This window comes from Carlito syrichta, unplaced genomic scaffold (genome assembly GCF_000164805.1).
Source record: "Carlito syrichta isolate Samal-C Ts95f unplaced genomic scaffold, Tarsius_syrichta-2.0.1 Scaffold308260, whole genome shotgun sequence".
Lineage (NCBI taxonomy): Eukaryota > Metazoa > Chordata > Mammalia > Primates > Tarsiidae > Carlito > Carlito syrichta.
In genome coordinates this window covers 145,543-163,903 of record NW_007252356.1, presented here as the reverse complement: position 1 = coordinate 163,903, position 18,361 = coordinate 145,543, and the positions used below count along the sequence as shown (strand labels likewise).

The following is an 18,361-nucleotide window of genomic DNA, read 5'->3' as shown; positions in this document are numbered from 1 at the left end:
AATTTACCAAAACTTTCCATGTCTCAATTTTCACATTTGTAAAATGGAGATGAAAACAGGACTCATTTTATAGGATTGTTTTGAGGGCTAAACAAAGTTAAGATGTGTAGAAGGCTTAGACCTGTTCTTGGTACCATGTCAGTGTTTGCTGCTCCTATTATATACCAGATAGAAAACAAAGGTTGTCTGTCAACTTCCCAAGAGTTGTGATATGATAATATCTACACAGCACTAAATTTGTACTAAACATAATTTCATCTTTATAATAATTTGGTAAGCATTTCAGCATCCTGTAATACTTCAACCAGGAAAAGTGACCAAGAACCAATGCTCAGAGTGTTATTTATAATTTTGCTTCCTTACTTATACATTGTGACACATTTATACATTATAATTTTGCTTCCTTACTTATACATTGTGTGACTTCATTACAAAAAGCTCACTGCATCTTCTAGAGGTACATACTAAAATACAAATAAATAAAATGCAAAAAAGTGCCTGGGGTTTGTTTCAGAAAATCTGGTGGGGAGGGGGATGAACAGTAGAGCAAATAGAAATAAAGCTAGTGTGGCCATGAGTCAACAATAATTATGGGTAGGTTATGGGTATGCAGAAGATCACTGCAGTATGCTGTCTACTTTTCTGTACTTGAACTTACTGTACTATTTTCTGCATGTATGTTTAAAAATTAACATAAAAACAAAACAAAAGTCAGGGGATTTTTGCTTCTAACAAGGCTGACCAGGCACTTAAAGACTTTCTCACAATTATATCCTGCTTAGAGCATGCCTCTTCAAGTGTTACTGGTCTCATAAAAGGAGTACAAATCTCTAAGAACACTTCCTACTTTCACCCCCACTCTCCCCTCCATACTAAAAAACCTTGTGAGCTGGATCCAGAGTGGTGACAAACTAAGGGTGGAGTGGACTAGTAGGAAAAGTAAATGTCAAAGTAGCAATGTATGTTAGCTGGACTCTGAGCCTTGGACAACAGTAAGGTAAAGAATCTGAGCCTAGGATTCTATAGAGACCTAAGACCCAGATCAGCGGCACCCCATGGTAACTGGCAGAACAAGGAACAGACCCTCTCTGAAGGAAAGTATTCCTAGTTTAGACCCACAGGACTTTCACTAATTAGAACAAGCAAGGAGTTCACAATCAAAGATCACCAAATATGTACTAAGGTAAACCACCATATGTGAGAGCCACCAGAAACAGTACAAACAGATTTAGATTCTAAAGGATGATAAATATTGGAATGGTCAGATACAGAATATAAATTAGCTGTATGTTAAATATTAGAAAGAAATTAAAATAACTTAATTGCAAGGATGAACATGCAATAAGAGACTATTAGATATGAGCATACAGGTCTGAAAACCGAAATAAAAACAAATGACCAGTACTTTTGAAAAGAAAAAAATTAACTGATGATATAAGTTAGTGAATGGATGAGTTAAACAGGTGTTTAGATACAGATGAAGAGAGTTTTAGTGAACTGGAAGATATAACCAAAAAAAATTATCTAGAATGCATGTCAGAGAAATAAGGAAACAAGGAAACAGGAAATAAAGAGAATATATGAAAAAGGTCTTAAGGGAAATGGGAGGAATGTATAACAGTCATGTAACTGGAGTTCAGAAAGAGAATAGAAAGATGGAGAAGATGCAATGTTTGAAGGAATAATGGTTGTAAATTTTCCTGAGTTGATGAAAACATGATTACACTGATCCAGGAAGAACAGGATAAATAAAACAGGATAAATAAAAATAAATCCATGCTGAGAGGTAGTAAAACTGTAGAACATAAAAGAAGATCTCAAAACATCCAGAGAGAAAGGATAGATTGCCTACAAAGCAAGGGCAATTGGAGTAACATCAGATTTCTCAATATCAAATAATACTCCCCAAAGGATGGTCTGAGATGCAAGAAGGAATGGTGAGTTAATAAAATCATAAACAGTTATACAAATCAAACAAAAAGGGCCATATATTTTAACATCAATTTCAAATTTGTAGATTTAAAACAGGACTGAAACTGGGTAAGAAGAGTATGTAAATCAGAAGGAGGATGATCAAATTTAGTGTTCTAACATCTTTGTATTGTTTGGAAGTGGGATTAAGATACTGTTTAACTTTGAGGCTGGGTACAGAGTCTCATGCCTGTAATCCCAGCTCCTTGGGAGGCTGAGGTGGGAGGACTGTTTGAACTCAGGAGTTTGCAACCAGCCTAGGCAGCATAGTGAGACCTTGTCTCTACAAAAATTAAAAAATTTAGCTGGGCATGGTACCTGGTACCTGTAGTTCCAGCTACCTGGGAGGCTGAGGTGAGTGGATTGCCTGAGTCCGTGGGTTTGAGTCCTGTCCGGGCAACTTGGCAAGACTTTGTCTCTACAACAAATAAAAAATTAGCCGGGCGTGGTAGCACGTATAGTTCTGGCTACTTGGAAAGCTGAGGTGGAAGGATTGCCTGAGCCCAGCAGGTCGAGGCTGCGGTGGCTGTGAGCATGCTACTGCACTCCAGCCTGGGTGACAGAGTGAGCCTCCAACTCAAAAAAAAAAAAAAAAAAAGGTACTATTTGACTTTAGTTATTCAAAGTTAAATATGTCTTTGGGAGACAGTGTGGTGATTTCCTAAAGAACTAGAAATTGTTCTTCCATACGACCCAGTAATTCCTCTATTGGGAATATACCCAGAGGAACTCAAATCATTCTACAAAAAAGATACCTGCACATGTATGTTTGTTGCAGCACTATTCACAATAGCAAAAACATGGAACCAACCATATTACCCATCGATGGTGGACTGGATAAAAAAAAAAAGTGGTACATTTACACAATAGAATATTATACAGCCATAAAGAAGGACAATCATATGGACTTTGCAGCAACTTGAATGGATTTAGAGTCGATCATACTCAGTGATCTATCACAGAAACAAAGAACAGAGTATCATATGTTCTAACTCATAAGTGGACCTTGAACAATTATAATACTATAAGAAAGGGATTGGCAGTAGTGGGAAACTGTCAGGGGATGGGGGTGGGATTGGCAGTTGAGGGAAACTGCTAGAGGAGGGAGGGGCATAGCTCATCAACAAGGGTACCTGCATAATCAACGTTTGTATACCTAACCCTGAATTGTACCCTACATCTTTATAATAATAAAAAAAGATATTCAAATCTAAAAAAACAAAATTAAATGTGAATGATAAAGTTTCAAAGTAACCATTAAAAGAACAGAAATAAGGTACTGAAATTCTAAATTACTAGTGGGAGAGAAATAGAACAATAACAACAACAAAAAACAAAAATGAACAAGAAAGTTCATTAAAAACAATAACAATAAATAAAAAAGCAAGACAGTAGAAATGATCACAATAAATATTAATGGACTAATCCATTAAAAGACAGAGATCATCAGAGTGCATTAAAAAATGAAACACTGAGCTTTAGAAATGTTTAAAAGAGACACACTAAAGCATACAGGCACAGAATGATTGGAAATAAAAGAATGGAAGAAGACATGCTAGTAAATACTGAAATAAAGCTGGAACAACTATATTAATGTTGTATAAAATAGGTATTAAGTAGAAAATATTATTAAGGGTAAAAATGGTCACTAGGCACTTTTATGGACCTAATACAACAGCTTCAGATATGAGGGAACTTCCTTAGCCCTAATAAAAGGTATGTACTAAAGGTCTAAATATTCTTAAAATGGGAGAAACAATGGAAAAATTCCTTTCAAAAACAGGACTAGGACAAGCATGTCTACTATCCCACTCCTAGTAAAGACTGCAGGTCCTAGCCACTACAGTAATATAGCAAATTATTAAAAATAGCAAATAAAAAATATATACTGGAACCTAAAACTGAACATTTTCCTGTGGGAGTGCTACACACATCTATGCCTATAAAGATTCCCCGAAAGCAGCAATAATGCCAAACACCATTTTGTGTATACACAGTGGTCTCCTTTTATTCTTGAGGATAATACGACACTAAACTGCTTACAGTATTACTTTTTACTCTCTAGGGGTAAGGAAAGAAGTGTTAAGTACAAAAATAACCCTACCTCAAAGAAAGGAAGTCTGCCAGGAGAATTATTTTTGGAACATCCTCTCATTAATAGTGTATATAACTCAATCCTTTCAAAGAAAAGCCTAAATCGACATGTCTAAACTCTGCCCATCTTTGAGAGCTACCTGAAGTTCTACTTTCTTAACAAAAATCATTCTTCATCTACTTGAGTTCTTAGCTTCCACAGAATGATAGCACTTACTTTCTTAATAGCAGGTATTAAGAATTTAATAATCGATTTGACATCTCTTATCTTACCATTTAACTTTTGTATTATTAGACTAACTAATGCCATGATGCTAACTTATAAATAGCATATGCCATTCCTGAATGAATGAGATAGCAATTCTTAAACTACTATCTAGCTTATATCTTGCATTCCAGAATAAATGTCTCCCCTACATCCTCAGGCCCTATGTGATATTTTGCATTATGTTTCACGGTCTCTAAATAAGTCATGATCTAACATTGATCTAAAAATACCCTCCCTTCATAATCTACCTACAGGAGGATGTGCAGATAATAAGAACAAATAAAGGCCAATAGTGATTAAAATAAAAAAAGATAACTTAATCAGATCCTTTTTATGGATTGTAAGAAACACTTTCTTAGCTAGGCATGGTGGTGTGTTCCTGTAATCCCAGCTACTTGGGAGACTGAGGCAGGAGGATCTCCTCAGCTCAGGAGTTTGAGATCAGCCTGTGCTATGTAGCAAGACTGTATTTCAAAATAAACACACATCACTTTCTTCCTTAGGCTGCAGGAAAGAAAGTGCAGGAAGGCAAAGAAAGAAATATATATGAAGCTTACCTTGCCTGTGAATCATGCCCCCGTGCATAATTCTTGCAACAATACAGTGATTTAGCTCATTCATTTTTAAAGTGATTCCCTGTTAAAAAAAAATTCAGTAAAGGAGTTACTATGAGGGAGCACTTCTCTTAATATTTGTGATTTTGTTGTAGATAAACAGTTTAAAAAAGTTAGAAAGACATTAAAGAAAATATGAAAGATGGAGACCACCTATCACTCCACACACACAAAATTGTTTCATGACAAAAATACTATTTTTGGTATTTTGATTGCTGTCATTTACACAGTGCTTTTTAACCTTCTAATTACATAATTATTTTCCATGTTGCTCTATTTTTTATGATCATGCTGATAATTATTTTTAAAAACAGTTTTTACTGATGTATAATTGACACATATTTAAAGTATACAATTTGATATGTTTGACATATGTATATGTGTGAAACCACAATCAGAATAGTGAATATATCAATCACCCCAAAAGTTTCTTCATGCTCATTAAGTACAAAAATTCCTCAATGCCCTCCCCTCCACATCCTCCAGCAACCACTGACATGACAGTCAAAAAGCTGATACATAGTGGCTGATCACACAAAAAGCCGATATAGTCAGCTTTTGATGACGATAGCTTTGTTTGCATTGTTCATAAATGGAAGAATACTCTCTTCTGTTGCTTTTTTTCACTCAGCATAATTATTCTGAGATTCCCTCATGTTGTTACATATATCAATAATTCATTCTTTGCTCTTGTTGAGTAGTTTTTCATTGTGTGTACATGTCACTTTGTTTATCCGTTCATCCATAGATTGTTCACAGTTTTTGGCTACTATAAGTAAAGCTGCATTCCAGGGTTAATCTCCACTTGTTCATAATATGTTCTTCTTTTTTGAAAGATATGGAACACTTCATACATTTGTGTATCATCCTTATACAGAAGACATGATAACATTTTCTGTATTGTCCATATTTTAGTATACGCACTCCTGAAGTGAGCACGCATTAACCCTTTCATATACTGTTAGATCTGCTTTGCTAAAATTTTGTTTAGAATTTTTGCATATATATTTATGAGGAATACTGATTTGTAGTTTCTGTTCCTTGTAATGTCTTTACCTGGTTTTGGTATAAGGGTAATGCTGGCTTTACAGAATGACTTGTGAAAAATTCCTTCTTTTTCAGTGTTCGGGAAGAGTTTGTGTAGAATTGGTATTATTTCTCTATTACATGTTCAGCAGAATTTAGCAGTGAAGCCACCTTGGCCTGGAGTTTTCTTTGAAGGATAGTTTTAAACTACAAATTCTATTTTCAAATAGTATAGGGCAATTCAGTTTATTCCTTCTTAAATGAGCTTTGGTAATTTCCATCTTCCAGGGAATTTTTCCTTTTTATATGTTATTGAATTTACTGGTATAAGTTTATCTTATTTCTTTGCTGTCCTTTTTATATCTTTAGAACACATTAGTAACACCACTTCTCTCATGTCTGATACTGATAATTTGTGTCTTATTTATTTTGAGTTGTCTTATTTATTTATTTTGAGTAAAAATAAATATTTTTATTTATTTATCACTCAGTTGCCCCAACTGGACCTCGACCTGCTGGGCTCCGGTGATCCTTCCACCTCAGCCTTCCAAGTAGCCGGAACTACAGGTGCGTACTACCACGCCCGGCTAATTTTTGATTAACTGTAGAGATGAGGTCTTGCCAGGTTGCCCAGGAGGGTCTCGAACGCACGGGCTCAGGCAATCCACTCACCTCAGCCTCCCAAAGCGCTGGGATTACAGGCTGAGCCACCGAGTCGCCATTTGTGTCTTATTTTATCTCCCTGATTGTGTGGCCATTTTTCCTGATCAATCTGATCTCAAACACAAAATATTTTTTGTTTTATTGATATTCTATTGTTTTTCTGTTTTCTATGTCATTAATTTCCACTTTGATCTTTATTATTTCTTCTCTTCTACTCATTTTGGATTTAATTTACTCCATTTTGTTCTAGTTTCTTAAGGTGGAAGCTGAGGTCATTGATTTGAAATGTTTCTTCTTTTCTAATTTGGGAATTTAGTGGTACATACTTCTCCCTAAGTACTGCTTCAGTGGCGTCTCACAAATTCTGATATGTTGTGATTTGCTTTTATTCACTTCAAAAGTATTTTTTATTTTCCTTTTTGAGTTCTTCTTTTATCCATTGTGTTAGTTTTCAAGCAGTTGGGGATTTTTCCCCCTGTTTTTCATTTCTAATTTAATCCCATTGTGGTCTGGGAATATACTTGGATATCAATATAGACACTCCAGCTTCCTTATAATCAATGCTTTCATGGTATGCATTTTTCTAACTACCCTTTTACTTTGAAATGATTTGTCTGTGTGTATAAAGTGTATTTTTTATAGGTAGCAAATAATTGGTCTTGCTTTTTTATCCAATTTGACAATCTCTGTTTTTTAATTGGGAGAATTTAGACTATTCACATTTAATATAGCTATTGATACAGTCTGGTATAAAAATGTCTTCTTGCTATTTGACTTCTATTTGTCCCACCTGTTCTGTGTTTTCTTTTTCTGTCATTTTTTGTATTTATTTTTGTTTTTTCTTTTATGTTTTCTTATTAGCTATAACTTCATTTTATTGTTTTAGTTAGGGTTTATAGCATCTATCTTTAGCTTACCAGCATACCTTCAAGTGATATTACACCACTTCACATAAAATGTAAGAACCTTATAATAGTATACAGTACTTCTATTTCTTTCCTCCTGACTTTTGTACTAGTGTTGTTATATATTTTATTTTTACATATGCAATAAACCCCAAAACAAATTGCTATTTTTGTTTAAACTGCCAATTATATTTGAAAGAGATTTAAGTAATAAGAAAAAATAACTTACAAATTTACCCATGTAGTTACCATTTCCAGTGTTCTTTATTCCCTTTTTGTAGATTTCTACCTGTTATCATTTTCTTTCTACCTGAAGAATGTCCTTTAATAATTCTTATAGGTGGGTGTGCTGAGTTATTTCAGCTTTGGTATATCTGGAAATGTTTTTATTTTTGAAAGATACTTTACTGGGTTTAGAATTCTAAATTGAAAAATGTTTGTTTTTATACTTTAAAAACATTGTTTTTCTTGTTTTTACTGTCTTATCGATACAGTAATAAAACATTTTGTTTTATTTATTTATTTTTTGCTCTGTTTTTAAGCTTTTCTGTTTGTCATGGGTTCTAAGCAGTTTGATTATAATGTACTGTGGTATTGTTTTCTTCATGTTTCTTGTCCTTAGGGTTCACTGTGGCTCTTGGATCTGTGAGTTTACAGTTTTCATCAAGTTTGAAAGGTTTTCAGTCATTATTTCTTCAAATATTTTTTCTTTTTCTTTCTCTCTCTCTTCTTCGTGGATTCCAGCTAATCATATGTTAAGCCACCTGAAGATGTTCTACAACTCTGTGATGCTCTCTTTTCATTTTTAATAATTCCTTTTATCTATTGCTGTAATAAACGTTTCAGTGCAGATGTCTCTTCAACAGACTGATTTCATTTATTTTCGAAGATATACCCAATAGTGCAATTACTGGATCATACAATAGTTTCATTTAAAAAAAATTTTGGTATGTCTGAAAATGTTTTTATTTCTGAAAGGTACCTTTGCTGGGTTTAGAATTCTAAATTGAAAAATGTTTGTTTTTGTACTTTAAAGACATCTCAATTTTTTTCACAATGGCTGTACTGATTTATATCTACAGTAACAGTATACAAGTAGTTCCTTTTCTTCTCATCTTTGCCACACCTTGTTATAGTTTGCATTTTTAATAATAGTCATTCTAATCAGACTGAGACAATATAGTGGCTTTGTCTTTCCCTGATGGCTATAAGTTAAGCATTTCTTCATATATCTGTTGACCATATGTATGTATTCTTTTAAAAAAGGTCTGTTTGGGTCTTTTGGTTATTTTCAATCATTATTTGTTTTTTGCTGTATAGTTGTTTGAGATTCTTAGGTATTTTAAATCTTAACCCCTTATCAGATGTACACTTTGCAAATATCTTCTCCCATTCCTAGGATGTCTCAGCATTCCATTGATTGTATCAGATCCTGTGCAGGAGCTTTTACTTTTTTAATTTTTAATTTTAGAGACAAGGTCTCACTCTGTCACTAAGACTGGCATGCAGTGATACAATCATAGTTCACTGCAGCCTGGAACCACTTGCCTCAAGAGATTCTTCTGCCTCAGCCATCTAGGTAGCTAGGCAAAAACGTTTTAGTTTGAAGTAATCACATTTGTCTATTTTACTGTTGTTCTCTGGGGTTTGAGGTTAAATTAAAAAAAGAAAAATTACCCAGACCAATGTCATAGGGCTTTCTTGCAGTAGACAGTAATAGATTCAGAATTTCGGGTTTTACATTTAAATCTTTAATCCACTTTCAGTTGATTTTTGGATATGATATGTCATATAAAGGTCTCATTTTAATGTTCTGATTGTGATCATCTAGTTTCCTCAGCACCACTTATTGATGAGACTGTCCTCTTCCCATTGTGTATTCTTGTCACCTTTGTCTAAAATCAGATATTAATGGTCCTAAACCAGGAGAAGTAAGGACCAGTGGGAGGCCCAAATTTTACCTGCATGAAGATTATGTATGTACCTAATCCTGACTTGTACGCCACATTTTTATGATAAAATAAAGTAAAAAAAAATCAGATGTAAATGAATGGATTTCTTTCTGAACTCTATTCTGCTCCATTGGCCTATGTCTATTTTTGTGCCAGTACCATACTATTTTGTCTAACGTAGATTTGTAGTATATTTAAAAGTCAGGTAGTGTGATGGCTCGAGCTTTGTTCTTTTTGCTCAGTTGCTTCAGCTATTTAGGGTCTTTTGAGGTTGCCATGTGTATTTTAGGATGCTTTTATTTCTATGATAAATGTCATTGGTATTTTGATAATGACTGCTTGAATCTATAGATCATTTTATGCAGTACAGACATTTAAACACTATTAAGTCTGCTGATTTATAAATAAAGGGTATTTTTTCATTTTTGATAGTTTCTATCACTATGTCTTCAAGTTCACTAATCTCTTTAGAAATGTCTAGTCTGTCATTAATCCTATTGTGTATTTTCCTGCTAATTCTAATATCTGTGTCAGTTCTGTGTCATTTTTGATTGATTATTCACCACATTATAGGTTACACCTTTTTATCTCTTTACATGCCTAGTAATCTTTGATTTGATGTCAGACATTGTGAATTTTACCTTGCTGCACGCTTGATGTTTTTGTACTCCCATAAACATTCTTAGGTTTTGTTCTAACATGTAGATCAGTTACTTGGAAATAGTTTAATCTGCTGGGTCTTGCTTTCAGGATTTGTTAGGCAGGTCTGGAGCAATTCTCAGTCTGGGGCTAATTTTTCCTCATTACTGAGAAAAGACCTTCCTGAGCACTCTACACAAGAATTTTTCCAGTCTAGTTGGTAGGAACAGGTGTATCAAGCACTATTCCTTCCAATCTTTTTGGACTTTTTTTCCTTAGCTTTGGGTAGTTTCCTCTCATGCATTAATTGATCACTATTCTGTTAAATACTTGAGGGAGACCCTCTACAGATCTATGAGATTCTCTCTCTGGGAAGATCTCTCCTCATCAGTGCTCTGTCCTATGAACTCTAGTTGCTTTGATCTCCCCAGACTCTCAGCCCTGTCTCCTCAATTCAGGGAGTCTGCCTGCATTGTCTTAGTCCCCCTTTCCTGTGCTGTGGCCCGGAAACTCTTTCCAGGCAGTAAGATGGGGCATTCATAGGGGTCATTTTGTTTATTTCCTATCTTTGAGGGATCATGGCCCTTTTTTGCCTGATGTTTAATGTCTTGAGAACTGTTCTTTCATGTAAATTTATGTGGGGTTTTTTTGGGTATTTTTTGGTGTTTCAGATGAGAAGCGAAATCTGGTCCCAGTTACTCCATCTTGGCCAGGAGTGGAAGTTCCACAGTCATATTTAATGGCAAAATACTATTCTACAGAATAGAACACCTTTTGTCTTCCAATTATTCACTATTAAAAGACAAGTATTCATAAACATATTTTTTGTACCAGATCTGGTTGATCCTAAGAATCACAAAGGGAACTTTTAAATAAAGCTGACTCTTAAACTCACTTTTAGATTTAGATTCAGGAGGCCCAGATGGAGTCCAGAAGTCTGAAATTTTTATTTTTTATTTTTTTATTTTCTTGAGTTGGAGTCTTACTCTGTCGCCCAGGCTGGAGTGCAGTAGTATGTTCACGGTCACCCCAGTGTCAACTTCCTGGGCTCCAGCGTGCCTTGTGCCTCAGTTTTCCAAGTAACTGGAAATACAGGTGCACTACCATGCCCGGCTAATTTTTGATTTATTGTAGAGACAAGGTCTCGCCAAGTTGCCTGGGATGGTCTCGAACCCGTGGGCTTAGGCAATTCACTTGCCTTGGCCTCCCAAAGTGCTGGGATTACAGGCTGAGCCACCGAGCCTGGCCTGTACTTTTTAACAAGTTCCCTAGGTGAAAAGTGGTCTTGAATTTGAGATGGTTAAGGGTAGGGATGATTGTCTTTTCTTTTTCATTGGAGAATAACACTCTGTCAGAAATCTTCACACAAATATTTGAAGCTTCATATTCTTTTTTTTTTTTTTTTTTGAGATGGTATCTCACTTCATCGCCCATGCTGGAGTGCAGTGGCATACTCACGGTCACCCCAGGGGCAACCTGCTGGGCTCTGGTGATCCTTCCACCTCAGCCTTACAAGTAGCCAGAACTACAGGCACATACTACCACGTCCAGCTAATTTTTTGATTTTTACTGTAGAGACCAGGTTTCACCAAGTTGCCCAGGCTGGTTTCAAACTTGTGGGCTGAGGCAATCCACTCGCCTCAGCCTCCTAAAGTGCTGGGATTACAGGTTGAGCCACCAAGCCTGGCCTGAAGCTTTATATTCTAACGCAATTTATACCATTCCACAAATAAAACTTTGCATGGTTCCTATTTTGCAGTTCTCAGAAGTAGGAGGTGAGCAATGTGACACACTGGTTTATCAAAACGTTTCTAGTCCCAACATTCAGTTGTAATGTTCAAGTTTCATTTCCAACTTGTACATTCAGTCAGCTTATATGGTTACCAAGAGATGTGTTTCTGGAAAAATGCTGTAAATTAATGTGTAAGCAAAATCTAACTTCATAAGGGAAATGATAGTACAATGGAGGTTCCACCCTTGAAACTAATAGATTTATGTATTCATTCAACCAACATTAATCTGAATGTATTATAAGGCAGGCACTCTGCTAGGCATAGTAGTGAGTGAGACAGAAAGGGTCTCTCATAGCCAGGGGACGTTCACCTCAAACCAATTGTAGTTAACATTTATTATTTTGTCTGCCCCAAACATTTCTCTGTAGAGAGGAATTGATTCATGTCCTCTCTGTCCCCAAATTCTCAAATCCAGTGAAAGGACTGGCCCAGTTTGGGTTAGGTGTTTACTCTTGAACCTAACAACTTTAGGAGGGGATTCAGGGGAGGAGGTTGGTTTCCTTGCTTAGATAAGTCTTTCCTCTATTTCAAGGTTGGTCTTTGTCACTTACAACGATGAGAATCCCAATCAATAGACAAATAATTAGGAGTATGATGCTATGAACAGGAAAACGTAGGGTGTAATGGTAATGTATCCCCCTAGGGGAATGGACACATTGTAGAGGATCCAAAAAGCAAAAGAGATCATATAGGAATATCCTGCATAGTAACATAATACTTTGAATAAAACAACTAGGCAAGCAAATAAAGCTATATTAAGTGCAACAGAGAATTATACTCTATTATTGAAAATAGATATTTTATATTTTAGATAAAATAATTCCTGTTTTCATGGCAACCAGTCAAAAAAAGAAATATACACCTTCACTAGGATCACAGAAGACAAAAAGACTTTCTGAAAGGGATTTTTAGGGAGACTTAAGGCCATTTTATGCTTTCTGAAAAAGTAACTCAGGGATGTAGTTTTATGCTTTTACTCAGTCTATGATTCTATGTCATCAGCCTTCATACAAAAGATCAAGCAACTGTCATTGGGCTGGTTCAGAACATGATGATCACAAGATACTTTGGAGCCTCCTCCTTACCATCTTCTTATCTGCTTGGTTAGCTGAACACCACTCCTTTTTTCTTCCTCTCCGACACAGCCTTCTCTCTTTTCCAGCTTTGTCATAACAGGGCTTGTTAAACAAACTGCACTAAGCTGCAAATGCACTTGCTTAATGTAGCCAGACCTGTGGAAAGTGAGCTCCAGGAAGGGGCAGTGTCTTAACTGCCACTTCATCACTGGCATCTAATAGAGTGATGTGCGCTTAGCGAATATTTGTTGAATGAGTGAATGAATATATACAATGAATGAATGGAATATCAGACTTTCAGAGATAGGTGGGATCTTGGGGATCACTTAGTCAGCTATGCTTTTATTTATTTATTTATTTTTATTTATTTATTTATTTTTTGAGTTGGAATCTCACTCTCACCCAGGCTGGAGTGCAGTGGCACACTCACGGTCACCCCAGTGTCAACCTGCTGGGCTCTGGCGATCCTTTCGCCTCAGCCTTCCAAGTAGCTGGAACTACAGGCGCACGCTACCACGCCCAGCTAATTTTTGATTTATTGTGGAGAGGAGGTCTTGCCAAGTTGTCTGGGTTGGTCTTGAACCCGTGGGCTCAGGCAATCCATTCGCCTCGGCCTCTCAAAGTGCTGGGACTACAGGCTGAGCCACCGAGCCCGGCCAGCTATGCTTTTAGAGATGAGCCAACAGAGACCCACTGACGTGAAGTGATTTGCCCAAGGCACCCAAAAGCTCTTAAGCCAAAGATTTGTCTGGAGAGCATCAGAAGGGGTAAAGTGATCTGCATGCCCCCTGCCTACTGCGATATAATATCATATAACTGGCAAAGAACAGTAAATGAGCATTAGGACTGGAAATGTCTAGAGTTGAGGGCTCTCTGGAAATATGGTCATAGAACCAACTGCTCTGTAACTCTTCCTTTAATCTAGAAGGCAGCTTTATTTTATTATAGAGATGTGGAGAACAAATTAGGATTAACTGCATAAATAGGCTAAATGCAGGTGAAGTCTGGGCTTCTTATTGGCCCTCACTCATCCTGGTAGTGGAATAGGTACCCTTTGTGTTGTCACGTGCCCCCTACCCTCTAGCCTCCCTCCCTCTCCAAGCCGTGTCCAGTGACTGCCAATCCCTTCCTTGTGCTAATGCGACCACTGTTCAAGTCCCACTTATGAGTGAGAACATGTGGTATTCAGTTGTTTCTGTGATAGATCCCTAAGTATGTTGGTCTCCAACGCCATCCAATTTGCTGTAAAGTTCATGATTTTGCTCTTCTCTATGGCTGCATGATACTCCACTGTGTACCACATTTTCTTTGTCCCGTCCACTTTTGATGGGCAGCAGGGTTGGTTCTATGTTTTTGTTATTGTGAATAGAGCAGCAATAAACATGCGTGTGCAGGTGTGTTTTTTTGTAGAACGATTTATATTCCTTTGGGTATATTCCCAGGAGAGGGATTGCTGGATTGTATGGAAGGTCAATTTTCAGTTCTTTTAGGAATTGCCACACTGCTTTCCATAGAGGTTGAACTTGCATACCCTCCGACAGTAGAAGCGCTCCCCTTTCTCCACACCCATGCCAGCATCTGTTGTTTTTTGACTTATTAAAGATAGCCTTCCTTATTAGAGATAGGAGGTATTTCATTGTAGTTTTGACTTGCATTTCTCTGATGATTAGTTAGGTTGAGAATTTTTTCATGTGCCTGTTGGCTGCTTGTATGTTGTCTTTTGAGAAGTGTTTGCCCACTGTTTATGGGGTTGTTTGTTTTTTCCTTTCATTTCGTTTGAGTTCCTTGTAGGTCCTGAATGTTAAACCTTTGCCAGATGCATACTTTGCAAATATTTTTTTCTCTATTCTGTGGGTTGTCTCTTTACTCTCTTGATGATTTCTTTTGCTGCACAAAAGCTTTTCAGTTTGATGAGGTCCCACTTGTTTATCTTAGCTTTGATGGCATTTGCTTCTGGGGACTTGGTCAAGAATTTGCTGTCAACTCCGATATGCAGAAGGGTGTTTCCTACATTTTTTTCTAGGATTCTTTCTTTTAAAATTTATTGAGAGGACAGAAAAGCTCCCACAGTGGGAGGGGACCTGAGGGGGTTGCCCGGCAATTTGTTTTTCTATATCCTAATATCCCTTTTCTTTGCTCTGAGGAAAAGATGTGAGTGCATAAGTTTGATTTTTTTTCCCCCTAAAGATATGCTTCCTCCTCCAAACTTCAAACTTGTACAATATTCCCTATCTCAATATCCATTCGGTTGTACAAACCTAAAGCATAAAAGTCATCCTTGACCCTTGTTTCTCCCTTAGTCCCCATTGTCAATCCATTATTAAGGTGTATTGATTTTACTTTTCTTTCTTCAATCTGTTCACTTCTTTCCATCTTGACATCCATACCTTAAGTTCAGAGTTCCACCATCTCTCCTCTGCACTACTGCAATAACAGCCTCTTAACTGGTATCTCTATATCCACTCTTGTCCCCTTTAATACATTCTTCAGAGTGATATTTCTAAAATGAAAATCTGATCTTATCGCCCTGCTTCAAACCCTTCAATAGTTTCCCACTATTTTTAAGATAAAGAACAGAATCCTTAACCTGTCTTTTAACATTTGTGTCGTCCTGTTTCAGCTACTCTCTGCTGTCTGCAGCCAGCCACAATGCCTTCTTTCCATTTTGAAACGTTGCTAAGAGCATTTGACTCCCAGGTTTCTGCACATGCTGTTTGCTTTTGCTGAATTGTATTTCTCGCCCTTGCCCCCTTGCTATGTTTAGTTAACACCAAGAAGCCTTTCCTTGATTTTCTCAACCTACAAGAATTCTATGAGGATAATGAGGCAAAATTCAGCATCAATTGTATTCCAACTCTATTTCTAAGCACGGAGAAGTTAATTCATATTAAGTAGGTAGATGTGAATGGAAGGAATTTTATTTTCGCAATGTTTTTGAATGTCTTGAAACTATCAGATTTATAAAAGGATTTTTTTACAATGTTATTAGACAATTACTTTTTCAATACCAACACCAATATTTCAGATCATCCCTTTCTATGCTGCCCCACAGATTTTTACACTATGGAGTAATGTACCAGTATGTGCTTTTTTTCCCTTTTGGTTGAAGGGCACTTGTGAAAGGAGTTGTGAGAAAGAGAAGCAACATGCCTAAGACATGGTGGTGTCAGGCAGAACAATACTAGGCAAATAGAGCAAGGGGGATCGAAGATCTGGAAACTGATTTCTTTAAAACTATCAATGTCCTCCCTTCCCTTCCCACCTCCTAGTGGCATAGGAGTTAGCTGATCTAACTCAGGCTGAGATTTTAAGAGAATATAGAAAACTTTCTTCTCCTACACTTACCATTGGTTCATCTGTGTTCTTTTGGAATTGTACCAGCCGAACTCTGGTCACATTCTCCATATCCATGTCTCCGTTCGCACTTTCTGGAGAATCGCCGTTTAAATAGGGAGAGGTGGGAGGAGGTGTGACCCTCAATGCTTCATCACTGTAAACTTCATGAGCCACTACATCATGAGTCTGAAGTAAGGCCTAGTATTTTATGAAGGAAGGAAACTATTAATAATATTACTATTCCAGCAGAAATTTAATGATATACAGTATCATTATTTGCCTCTCAAAGAAAACTAAAGAAAATTCAAAGTGCATTATACATACATACAACTATACCTCAATTTCTATGTAACGAATAATCATCATAAATGGATTTTTAATAAACATGAATGAATGAGTAAATCAATGAATAGATGCTGATTACCTGGGTCAGAGATGTTGTCTGATGCTATGAAAACATACCCAACTAATTTGTTCAAATAAAGGCAGACATAGTGTAATTTCGAATTGTTTAGCAAAAAGAATTATCCATAAATAGTGCTGGTAAATTTGTGCTGGGGCTTAAAATGGAAACAAATTAGAAAAGAAACAGTATAATAACTGGTGTTTTAAGCAATATCTTTCATCAATGGTATTAATAACACTTTTAAAAAACCCAAAGGATGAGGATAATTTACAACATACAATTTAGTAAGAGAAATTAAAAACATACATAAATGTACCTTAAAAACTGTAATTTTCCAAAATACCTTATATGATATGGAACTCAAAATCCAAACATATTAAATGTTTTTCACTTGTTTCTATTTTAGAGCACTAGCTTAAATGAAAAGAAGTTTACAATTATTATTATGACTTCTTTTTGCAAAGCCCATTAACAAAGAAAAAGTGATTTTTGTTTATTGATATCTTTATATGTCATCTCAGTGAACTTGGATAATAAACATCCCTGTTTTCCTAAAAAAAGGATATCCTTCCACTCACCACACTTTTTTTTGCCATTATAAAAATCACTTTTAATAAGCATGAATATTTGAACATTTTTATTTCAAAAGAATTTATAGGTGATTATTTGTATGTTTGGAGGTTTATGCAGATTATATTTTCTTGTGTGCTAACTCTAAATTTAGTTTTATTTTAATCTGTGATCTGTGTGATAATGAAATATCTGCAGATAATGAAATGCAATTAAAACTGCTTTAAAAGTATAACCCATAGCATCTGAGTTTAAATTATTTAATTAAAAGGTTTTAAAAAGTTATGACTTGGCTATTTTAATTTTAAAGGCACGCACACAAGGCAAAAAAGGTAACAACATGGTATAATCAGAAGAAGATGGTGTTGATTTGTCAGCAATGTGCTTTGAGCAATATATGCATTTGAGTTTTTAATGGAAATGGTAGATACTTCCATGATTTCAGATGGCTGGTCTAAACTTGGTGCCAAGGGGCACTAAGCAATGCGTAGCTTGAAAGTAGGGCTCCATAATAGCCCTGGGGACCTTGGCTTTCTCACCAGTGCCCTGAATGTACCTTGCAGTGGTAGTCTCAAGCCCAATGCATGAAGATTGTGCTATACGGGTCAATTCCTCTTTTCCTGATTTAATTGTGGCCATTTAAGAAACTAAGAGAGCCGGGCTCGGTGGCTCAGCCTGTAATCCCGCACCTTTGGGAGGCTGAGGTGAATGGATTGCCTGAGCCCGCGGGTTCGAGACCCGCCTGGGCAGCGAGATCTCATCTCTATAATAAATCAAAAAATCAGCCGGGCGTGGTAGCGCATGCCTGTAATTCTGGCTACTTGGAAGGCTGAGGTGGAAGGATCGCCAGAGCCCAGCAGGTCGAGGCTGCGGTGACCGGGAGCACTCCAGTCTGGGCGACAGAGTGAGACTCCAACTCAAAAAAAAAAAAAAAGAGAAACTACGATTAATCCAGTCCTCTTTTGATGGACAACATGGTTGCTTCCAGGTTCTTGCTATCGTGAACAATGCTGCGATAAACATACATGTGCAGGTATCTTTTTTATAG

General features: G+C 36.5%; 1 protein-coding gene across 1 annotated transcript in view; it reads right to left on the bottom strand.

Annotated features, from left to right (window-relative positions):
• Positions 1-18,361, bottom strand: part of CASK (calcium/calmodulin dependent serine protein kinase) — a 191,037-nt gene that overhangs the window by 47,427 nt on the left and 125,249 nt on the right. The window contains exons 12-13 of the mRNA XM_021716186.1: positions 16,347-16,535; positions 4,891-4,969 (exon numbers count right to left, since the gene is read on the bottom strand). Of these exons, the coding sequence (XP_021571861.1) occupies positions 4,891-4,969; positions 16,347-16,535 (268 nt within the window). The remainder of the gene's footprint in view (positions 1-4,890; positions 4,970-16,346; positions 16,536-18,361) is intronic.